General features: G+C 46.7%; 1 protein-coding gene across 1 annotated transcript in view; it reads right to left on the bottom strand.

The window, feature by feature from the left end:
• Positions 1-2,903: 2,903 nt before the first annotated feature.
• Positions 2,904-11,318, bottom strand: part of CHRDL2 (chordin like 2) — a 35,694-nt gene continuing 27,279 nt past the window's right edge. The window contains exons 9-10 of the mRNA XM_019530551.1: positions 8,405-8,497; positions 2,904-3,891 (exon numbers count right to left, since the gene is read on the bottom strand). Of these exons, the coding sequence (XP_019386096.1) occupies positions 3,812-3,891; positions 8,405-8,497 (173 nt within the window). The 3' untranslated portion in view covers positions 2,904-3,811. The remainder of the gene's footprint in view (positions 3,892-8,404; positions 8,498-11,318) is intronic.

Below are 11,318 nucleotides of genomic sequence, written 5' to 3'. Positions count from 1 at the left end.
GCAGGGCACGCTGGGGGCACCAGCTTCGTGGGCCAAGTTATCTCCTGTAATCCTCCCTGGCTGGTCCTCAGGAGGAAGACGGAGCAGCAGGGAGGTTCGCTCCCCTCGGGATGGGCAGCAGAGAGGGCAAGAAGAGCAGGTGTAAAATCCCGCAGCCAAACTACAACTACGTGACTGCATTACGGTGGGCCACTATCTTCAGGCCCAGAGTCTTGGGAGCACCCAGGCTCTCCAAGCAACTATGGAGAGGGCTGAGGCATTGCCAGCAGCCGCCCATGTGGTCCCGAGGGTCATCCCGGGGCTGTTCCTGAGGCTGGGTGCCAGGTAAAGCAATACACTCAGGCGGGGATGCTGGTTCCCAGCAAAAGCTCTCAGCTACCGCACCAAAGGGTCAGTTGTGTCTCAGGAAGGATCATCAGGAGGAGACACCTCAAGACAGCCCAAGGGGAGTTATGATCCGCTTTGGAGCCCTTGAAGTGGATCCCCCAGGATCTGAAGGGAGGCGCAGAACGGCACAAGCATGGCTTTGATGACTAACGACATGTTGGCTTGACAGGGAGCCCAGGAGTGCTGTGGAGATGCAGGCCTGTGTGTGTGGGCCCAGCATGCTCCAAGAAGCCAGCTCACCCCATACCCGTCTAGCTACCCTGCCTGATTTCCAGGTGCTGCTGGGTGCTGAGAGAAAGGGTGCAGGGGGTGTATTTCTCAGCAGCATTTCTAAGAGGCAGTGCAGACCCATCTGGAGACACCACCGACTGACCCAGGTGCCTGCCTGCCTGCCAGCACTGACGACAGGCCCTTAGGCCCCCTGAAAATCAGATCCCTTTTTCAGGTACGCGACTATGACTTGCGTGCCCCACGCACAGCACCTGTGTCTGAAAATGGTGTCTTGCTTGGAGGACGGCAACCTCCGTTAAACATCCGGTTGGAAAGTCAAGCGGACTGAAGAGGTTCCAGAAAACTCAACCTCCGTAAAACCCAAGTCGCTGAAAACTAATCCCTATAAGGGAGACGGGAGGGCGGGGAGGCTATTGTGTAAGGTCTATCAAGAGTGAGTCCCGCCTTTGGTACGTGGCCTCCCTCATGACCCACTGCGTCTTTGCAGCCCTATCAGATCCCAAATGGGCTTTGGTACCCTGCCAGATTCACTCTGTATAGACCAGGCCCAGATCTCTGCAAGGCTGCCAATTTAATCATTCTGGATTTGTACCAGCTTTACTAAGATGGCCATCCGGCTGCTCACTGATTAAGGTCCCCTCTATTGGGTATGGCGCCCAGCAAGCAGTTTCTGCTACCCTGGGCTCTGCAATGCCATGGGATTTTGCATGACATTCATTTTGCTTCTTCACTCACCACAGGAAAGTGTTTCTCAGTCTATGGTCCTGATTCTCCTCTCAAGCATACACCAGGCCCATTGACTTCAATAGGTTCCTTCTGGATCTAGATGAAAGCAACTGAGAGCAGAATATAAGCCTCTCACCATGCATCACATGCTTCGGCAACCCTGAGAGGGGTCGCATGGTGAGACCGTGGATAGAAGGAAGGTTCATAATTGATTACGAGGCTTGGCAAGGTTCCTGGGATAGGGAAATACTCTTGTCTGATGATAGGAGCAGCAGGCGTGTGAGGGAAGAGGTGTCATCTTTTCGCTAGCTGAGCTTCACCTAGGTGAAGTCCATGTGGGAAGGCAAGCGGCAGGGTATTTCCTAGATTTCTTAAAGCCGAGGGGAAGTGCTGCACCAGCCCAGGGGGCGAGCAAGAACAATTAGCAGAGAGGAAAAAACCGGGGATTAAAAAAGTAAATCAAATTCAACCCTGGGTAAGTCCACTGAAGGCAACGGAATTACACCAGAGAAGAATTAGACCCTTCTTCATCATTCACCCCTCTCTGCTCTGGATTTAGCAGGCAATTTTTAGAGCCTGAAGCTGCCCATCAGCACACCTCATAGAAAAGTTCATTTAAAATGATCTACAAAGAGGAAATCCATCCCCCAGCTCCTCCTGTTGGCTCTGCTCTATTTGTGCTCTTGAAGCCAGGGGGTGTGAGGCACAGAGGAAACATAACCATGTTCCTGCAGTTGTTTAATTCGCAGAAATCTTTTTGTTTTGCTCCTTTTCTGTCTTCGAGTATCTGGAATATCAAACCTGGTCTCCCCTGGATTTGCTGGAAGCCCACTTAAATCGGCAAGGTAAGCCTCACCACGCTGCCCAGCAATGGCATTGCTCTAGGCAGCTCGCGTCCTAGGCCAGAAGGGATGTAGCTGTGTCCACACAAGGGCACCAGTCAAGTTAATTAGCATATTTAATGAATTAACAGGTTCGTGGGCAGCCTCCACTCCTCAGTACTGTTCCCTAGGTATATGCATTGAAGGTCCTGGTAACCGCTCACACATACACCATGATCCAAAGGGCTCAATGGTTGTTGACTACTACCTACCGGGAGTAGCACAATGGAGCACAGTGTAGATATGACCATCGAGAACAACACTCAGAATGGATCTGGCCTGTGTCTGAATGGGCACGTTTATATGTGTGCATTTACTGCACAGTAACCAAAACTACTGCGTAGTATGGGTGCACATCTGTACGTGCACGCCCACACTGTGCAGTAAATATGGCAACTTATGCCAACTTGAGCATAAATTTGATACCTGTACCATATTTATGCCCATCTAGTTACTGCGCAGTAATGCATGTATAAACACCTTACTGCACAGTAACACTCTGTGTGTGGACTGACTTGGGACCTGGGACTGACTTGGGACTAACTTGGCCCTAACTTCAGTCCCAAGTCAGTCCACACACAGCGTTAATGTGCTTTAATGCCTGTGTGGGTAGACACCAGCTTTTTCCCGCTTAATGCGCAGTAACTTACTGCGCAGCCAATCGAAGCCAGCATAAATGCATATGTAGACATGCCCAATGAGTGAGAAGGGTATCTGAGTCTCTCACAAGGAGAGCCTTATTTCCTGCTGCTGGTCAGGAGTTTGGATTAAACAGGTCAGAAGTAAAAGAAACCCAGTACAAGTCATCGCAAACAATTGAACTAAGCATCCTCTTTCCTCTTACAGGCTTGTTCAGGGCCCCAATTCGGCCGGATTCCAGACCACACACCTGACTTCAAGAATAAAGATAGTTCAGTCCAGAAAAGGTAGCAACACTCCTCAGAGGACTCACATTTTGCGTGTGCTGAGAACCAGGCTGAACCTTGGCTTAGGCGTTGGATGGGATAAGAACATCACTGGGTCTCAAGTCCTCCAGGAAACCTTCCAGCTACAACAGAGAAATAAAGCTCTGATAGCCCTAAATAGTATTGTTTACGGAGGTGGGAGTGGTGGTAGGGGAAGGTTGTACGTCACAAAAATGCCAAGGAAGAAAACAGGGCATTTTCTCTCTTTGCAGGTTCCCTCTAAGCTGGTCATGGTGGAAGGAAGGAGATTCCCGTGCTGTTTCATCATCAGCTTATGACGCTCTCGAGAGGTACCAGCAGCTGGAGATGGGGGGTTGCGTTTTCTTCCTTCGCAGTGAATCAGGCCTTCCAGGCATCTGTCCTGCCCACTTTGCTTTTCTTCACACACCTGAAATCTCGGAGAAGCAGAAGAAAGCAGGTTGACCCCCTGCCCATCTGTTGGAGCACTCCTAAGGGTGTCACATCCATGGTTGTAGCTGTATTTCACACTCAGATCTGTTGTTGCTGGTTTGGCTTGGTTGCTTGAGTTTTTAATTTACATTAGTCTTTTTTTTTTCCTTTTATTGCTGTGCCAGTTTATTTAATAATGCATTTTTTCATATATTTATATAATTTTTTTCTTCACAAGTTCTTTGTTTCTTTCTCTGGACTTTCTGTCATCTTAAGTTCTGATGTTTGAGCTCTGAAGATGTTCCAGTGACCTATATCAAGGAGGCAGATAGATGGACATTTATTATTATGAGCTCTCTGAAACTTGCAGAAGTCATAGCATCCTATATGAATATAGCACTTTCCATCTTGAAGGGTTTTAAAGAGAAGAGTTTTTACAAATGACAGATTTGAGAAAAATCATTTCTTCCACTGCAGAATGGAGTTCTTTGCTCTGTAGGCCCTTTAGCCCTAAATCAATGAAATTGCAGGCTTGATGTAAGCCAAAAGCTCCACAGCTCAGGGCACTGCAAATTAGGTACAATTTTTGTCTGTGTAGTGATTTTTAATCAGCGAAGATCATGAACCATTGGAACATGAGAGGATTCTCCATGCCTTAGTATCTTCAAATCAGGACTAGATGCCTTACTGGGCGACAGGTATCCAGTTTGTAGCCGTATTGGTCTCAAGCAGGGGTGGGTGATTATTTTGGGTGGAGGGCTGCTTACTGAGATATGGCAAGCCATCAAGGGCCACATGACAGGCAGCCAGGGTCAGATAAATAATAATTTTCTAAATTTTTTATGGGCTTTGCAGGCCGGATAGAATAGCCTGGCGGGCTGTGTCTGGCCCCCGGGCCGCATTTTGCCCACCTCTGGCCTAGAGGCAAAAGGAATCACAAGTCATGGTAGAGGTGACATCTTTTATTAGACCAACTAGATTTTTGCAACCACAAAAAAAAATCTTGTTTTTTTTTGAGTTTTTTTTGCAAAAATCTAGTTGGTCTAATAAAAGATATCACCTCTGCCGTGACTTCTGATTCCTGGGGGACAAGCTTTAGCTCAGCTCAAGTTGCTGGGGATAATTTCATGGGTGAAATGTTACACAGGCAGTTGGATGACGTGGTTCAAAAGTCCCCTCTAGCCCTGAACTCTGTGCCTCTGTGGACAGATTTAAAATCCAAGGGGAAAATATGTGGCATGATCTGCCGGACTCTTGTCATCATTACACTCTCATAGAGCAGGAGAGGGCTAAGACGGGAAGGACAGTACAACCCCAGGGCACTTGTCAAACCTATGGGAGACCTGGGAGGACAGGCGCTGAAGTCCACAAAGCCCCTTTGCTGCTGGCTGCAACACCCCCAAGCATCTCCAGTCTTGATCCTAATGCACAGAAACAGCCCTGAGTCCAACTACTCCCTTGATTAACCCTGGCTCTTTCTCCAGTGACGGGTGAATGCAAAATCCCTTATTACACCAGGAAGCAGAGGCCAGCACGCTCCTCTGAGCTGAGATCCCTAGCAGTATCCAAAGGGTCCATCTCCCACTAGCTGCATTTCTGAAGAGAACAAGCTCTGCTCAATTTGCCGTCTGCCCTCAAAAGAGGGATCTGGGATCTGTATCTCAAGTGGACCAAGGCAGCTAAACCCTGCAGAGTGGAAAGAGTCTAGACACCCCCATCCTTGGCATTTCCTAGAGCGGTGGTTTTCAACTTTTTTTCATTTGCATGCCCCTAAAATATTTCAGATGGAGGTACAGACCCCTTTGAATTGTAAGTGTGGGTATTCACAGCCATTTGATTGATCATAGCCCTCTTTCGCTGACCCCTTGCACATACCCCCATGGGTCTGCAGACCGCAGGTTGAATACCACTGGCCTAGGGGCTAGCTCAAGCTCTAGCTCAGCTGACCAGACCTACGTTGGAGGCATCTAAGGTGCTTTTCCGAATCTCATCTTTGGTACCGTCATTCTCTAGCTAGAAAGTGCAAGTGATATTGCACTGCAGGGAGTTGGACAAGACAATTGCTTGAAGTCCCTTTTGGCCCTGCATTTCGCTGGTACCTCATCGGGATATTTTGAGGCAAACACATTGCAAACTTCAAAGTGCTCTAACACTACAGTAATGGGAGCCATCTCTCCACCTCTGACAGATGTGGGAAGCACTCCACCAAATAAGTGCTACTGTACTCTTCACGATTTTTGGTTTCTTTTACTGTACAGTATCCCAACGCTCATTTTTGCCTTCATCTGAATGTTAGCCACAAAAACATTGGAGAGGCCCTTGCTTATATTGCTTGGAAGTTCAGATTCCAGTTTTCTATACAGGGCTTGGAAACTTTCCCTGTTTGCCCAGCAGCTGATATCACCTGCTTTAACACCAGGCAGGACTGAGACGACCTAACGTCTCATCTCTGGAAAGAATATCTTCTAGCCATTAGTCTTCTGTCATTGGGAAATCACTGGCCAAAGGTTTCCTTAGAATTGTCATCGCCATAACCAATGATTTCACAAGACAACTATTTTTTCACATGACGGGCCCCTTTCAAAATGGTGCTACAGTGAAACCATGCAGGACAAGCGCTTAGGTCATTGGAAACTTCGTCAGGAGGGAACGGGATCAGAGGGTCACGGTATTAATCCCCAGGGATGTGGAAGAAGAATGAGCAAAAATAGAATTTTAAACAGTTCTTTCAGGCAATGGTGCCTGTGACGTTTGCAGCCCAATTTATTTTTGTTCCTGAAATCTCTGCTTGGCAGGGCTCAAGCAAAGCTGAGTTGGGCATGGCTGAAAAATCAGAGCAAACTTAAGGCATGGGGAGGGGGCACCAAACCCAGAATGTAACTCTGGGTGGGAGGAAGGGGATGAAAAACAGGAGCAGGAGTGAGGGTGAAGAGTTTAAAACCCAAGTACGAAACAGACAGCCCTGGACAATGTCTTCTGCTCAGCTAGTAAATGAGTCTAGATGCGACCATGGGTGCCAAATATACATGGGGGCCTGAGGGACATTCTTAGGAAGAGGGCTGTCACCTGAAATACATAAAACTTTCCACATGGCCATCACCGTAGTCCTCCCCATCCCGGCAAAAATAAAAGTTGGTGCCTATGGATGCTACCCAAAAAAGCTCTGCCCAGAGAGGTGACATGACTCAGGGACAGAACCATAAAGGTGCCTCAGAAGGGCAGGACAGGAGGCAATGGGCTGAAGCTGCAGCAAAGCAGACTGAGAGCACATCCTGTACAAACATCAGGACAATGGACCTGGTGTAGGGTGGGATCTTCTTCACTGGACGTTTCCAAGCAGAGGCTGGATGGGCATCTGCCTGGGATGGTTTAGGAACAGTAACTCCTGCCTCTGTGCAGAGGGTTGGACTAGATGAGCCTTGATGCCCCTTCCAAACTTGCAAGTCTATAAACCTGTTTCCAAGACAGATCCAAGCCTGCCTAACACCACAGACCTGACTCGCTCAACTTCAGGAAAGCCGTGCTGCCGGAAGGCAACAAAATGCTAAGGAGAAGCCATGAGACAAGAGCGGGGATGGGAGGGAAGACAAAGGTTCAGACCGAGGGAGGCAGCAAGGAGAGAAGTTTGGACCATCCCACTGATCTGCCAAGAAACGGCTGATGGAAATTGCCAGGGATCTTCCCAGCAGACAGTGCCAGAAACACAAGTCATCCATCCACCCACCAAAGGAGAACTTGCAAACAAATTTCCAAACTCCCCTGATTCAAAACCTTCTGAACGCAATGAGGATCATTCCTGTGGTTTCCTGGGTTTTGGTTAAGGCTTCTGAACAACAAGGAGCAATGGGCTCAAGTTGCAGCAAGGGAAGCTGAGGTTGGATATGAGGAAGAACTTTCTCACTAGGAGGGTGGTGAAGCACTGGAACAGGTTACCCAGAGAGTTGGTGGACTTTCCACCCTCGGAGGTTTTTTAAGGCCCAGGTAGACAAACCTTGGCTGGGATGATGCAGGGGCTGGTCCTGCTTGGAGCAGGGGTTGGATTAGATGTGACTTCCTGAGGTCCCTTTCAACCCTCATGCTCTAAGATTCATTTACTTCATCTCTCCTGTGACTGGACCATCTCAAGATAGAAAATGGACACTACATCTGCCCTCTTCAGTCCCCGGCCATTGACAAAAGCAGTGACAGTCAAGAGCAGTGGTGTGGACACTGCTGCCCTGAATGAAGACCCTCACGTCTTCTCAGGTAAGCTGTTGAGCAACAATCAGACAACCGGTGTCGTCATTGGATCAGCTAGAGCAGGTGAGCTAGGTGGGGAGGACTACGGAGTTGAACTCCTTCGCAGACACCCTCCGTCAGCCTGTGCCTGCCGTTCCTGGTTATGATGACATTTACACACTTCCAGGAACATTAAGAAAGATTTTTTTTTTAGTGTTTCAGGGTTTATTTTTCAAGCCCGTTGCATAATTGTTCCTGTAATGCCAGATGGATTAGATATAAATATCAAACCATTTTACAGATGTTGGAGAGATGCGGCCTTTGGATTCCATAATCCCATGTCCACTTTTAGCAATGTTGGCTGACCTTTCAAATGTCATAAAGCAAAAGTCTGACTGTTAGCAAAGCACCCAGCAGGCAGCTTTACAGCAAGTTCATCCATGCCCCTGGTTAAAGCTGTACAAATCACTTGGTTCACAGTGCATTTCATTTGTTCATTGGGGACGAGGACAACTTTACTGAATGGCACATGACCTGGTAGAGTCCAGGTAGCTAATGCCAAATCACAAGCATTAGGACATGCTTATCTAAAAGAAATAGTTGTACCTTCATTTGTTCTGGTGATCAGCCTGAAGTTCTTTGCTTCTTGCTTGAACTCCTGTTTCCTAATCTTCTTGATCTGTATCAAGTGAAATATCCCTGAGAACAGAAACCAGTGGCATGGTTATCTTGCAGTTGTGCCTTCTTAAAGATCAGCTCTACATTCAAACACCCATTTCTTACTTAGGCAAGGAGAGGAATTACCAGTCTGGATCAGAGCTGAACTTCATCTAGGCCAGTAGCACATCTCTGAAAATGGCCAACACTAGTTGGTTCACAGAAAGAAGCAAAATACCATGTTTTCTCACATCCAACACACACTTCCCCCCAACCTCTCTGAACTGGGGTGCATGTATTAATTAGGAAAACTGATTTTCTGCCTGGGGTAGATTAACAATCATCTCTCTGTTTGAATGGGCTTGATGTTCCATTAATTAACATTTCTTGGGGCAATTTTGCTGTCTGCTAACTGCTTCTGTTAACCTAAGCAGGAAAAGGAGGGTGATGCAGCTAGAAATGAGGCTCTGTTTCTGTTCTATGTCGACATATCTCTGGGGGAAACAATGTTGGCCTTCTGCTTTTGAAAAACATGGTGCATTTTATATTGTGGGGTGTGTTATATTCACGAAAATACAGTAAAGTTTTGCTGAGTTAGCAAGGCTTCAAAATCCAGTTTCTTAGAAAATACCCCTGATTCTTGCAGTTGTCATTCTTATTCCCTGTTTATAGGATGGACTAGCACGTGTGCAGAACATGGCAGACCAAGCCATGCCTGCTTGCTCAGAGAGCAACAAATGTTTGGGTAATGCTCGCTCAGCATCCATATCCTTGTTGCAGAAGCACGAGGAAGCTCCAACCAAAATCAAAACCCTGTTGTGTTGTACAGCACCAACTACAGTGTGACTTTGAGCCCAGCTGGGACCTTTAGCTGCTACCATAAATCAGATCTATGCTAAATAACAACAGCTGGATCCTGGGGTGCCTGTCTTCGGTCGCCTCCTTTTCCTCCAGACAAGCACCTCCTTTTTCTCCAAGACCCCCCCACACACACACACACACACTCCCCATTGCTTTTGGAACGTCTCTCTCCCTCTGGTCCCTAGGGCTCAATGATGCTGATTCATATTTCATTTTTTGAGACCAATGCAGCAGCCAACATTTTGTTTTAATCCTCCAGCTTTGACAAATGCACTTGACTAGGAAATATGAAAAGATTTCTACATAGATTTATGATTCCTTCGTACCAGTCATTGTGCCTGTGGGGGCGTTTGAGTCTGTTTAATGCAAGAAAACCAGAAAGCGTATTTAGCAATGGAAATGACCTTTCCGAGGGATTAGGCATTACAATGTGCATATTAAACAGGCAAGTGCTGACAAACCTACCAGGTATGCCTGATATATCCTCCCCTCCACACTTTTCAATCTCTCCTTTGTCCCAAACACCCCTGGGTCCTGATGTTTAATTCATTTGGGATGTTGTAATGTTGTCTAGTGAAGATGCCCTTGGCCCAATGAAGGCAGCAAGAACATAAGAACTGCCATTTACTGGTTCATTTTGCCCAGTCTCCTGTGTCGCACCACAGCAGAGAGCGGATGCTGAAAGGGAGAGTGAACAGGGGATGGCCAGGGGTTTTTCCACCGCTCCTCTCAGTTGCAGCCTCCAGCATTTTTAAGGTCCAGAAAGATCTGATCCAGAGGCTGTATCCCTAATGCCCTGGTTCAATAGCTACTGATGCCCCTTTCCTCCAAGAACGTGTCCAATCCCTTTTTGAATCTGGCTAAACTGTCAGCTGCCATCACATCCGGTGGCAATGAGATCCACACTTTTAGGGAAAGGGGAGAAAAGACCTTGGAATTTATGACATGTACAAAATGGATAACAGAAGCTAATGAGGGCTAGGAAAACCCCATGGTTGACAAGGCTCGAGGCTAAAGGAAGGAGTCTTTTTAAGAATATTAGGAACAAAAGAAATCCCAGCAAAGAGACCCAGGATTATGTGGTGGTGGTAAAGTTGTGACTAATGATGTAGAAAAGGCAGAAGTGTTCAATATAATACTTTTGTGCTGTATTTGGAAGGAAGTGCTGCAATGCGATTGTATCACAAGAACGCAATGTAGTACATCCATTCTTAACCCAGGAGGATGTAACACAACTTCTATTAGAGAGACGTATTTTTATATAAACAGGCCCAGATATAGAAGTCCTTAAAGAACAGGAAGATGTACAACAACAACAAAAAAGAAGGGAAAAAAAGAACGGGAAGGAGGGGGGAGTTATCCGGCCTGTTGGTATCTATTTCTAATGAATCTTGGAAGAATGGGGAGATTACAGAAGACTGGAAGAGTGCTAATGTTGTGCCAGTATTCAAAGAGAGCAAAGAGGATAAACCAGGTAAATACAAGCTGTTTTACCAGACATCAGCCTTGGGTGAAATAAGCTGATATGGCACTCAACAGTTAAAGAATTAAAGCATGGGAAGCTCATTAAAGCCATTTAACATGGCTTTCTGGAAAGCAGATCTCATGAAAAAATGCTAATTTCATTCCTTGAGAGGATTACAAGTGTAGTCGATAGAGGAAACCGAATTATTGCAATACACTGAGACCCTGGCATAACAAAGCATGACATGTGAATTAAAGAAAAATAACCATATAGAATATCAGCAGAGAAAATGTCACATGGATTAGCAACTAGCTGACAGATCTCAAACAATAGCGGGGATTTCCAGTGAGGTCCAAAGAGACCTGGAGATAGACCTGATGCTATTCAACATCCTCATCAATTAGCATAAAAGTATCACTGATAAAATCTGTGGGTGAAATTATGAATGTCATTTCATAGATTTCATAGACACTAGGGCTGGAAGGGACCTCGGGAGATCATCGAGTCCAGCCCCCTGCCCAAAGGGCAGGAAGTCAG

Source organism: Crocodylus porosus, unplaced genomic scaffold (genome assembly GCF_001723895.1).
Source record: "Crocodylus porosus isolate Cpor-Errol unplaced genomic scaffold, CroPor_comp1, whole genome shotgun sequence".
NCBI classification, from domain to species: Eukaryota; Metazoa; Chordata; order Crocodylia; family Crocodylidae; genus Crocodylus; species Crocodylus porosus.
Note: the sequence above shows the minus strand (reverse complement) of the source record. Positions and strands in the feature narration are given on the sequence as shown.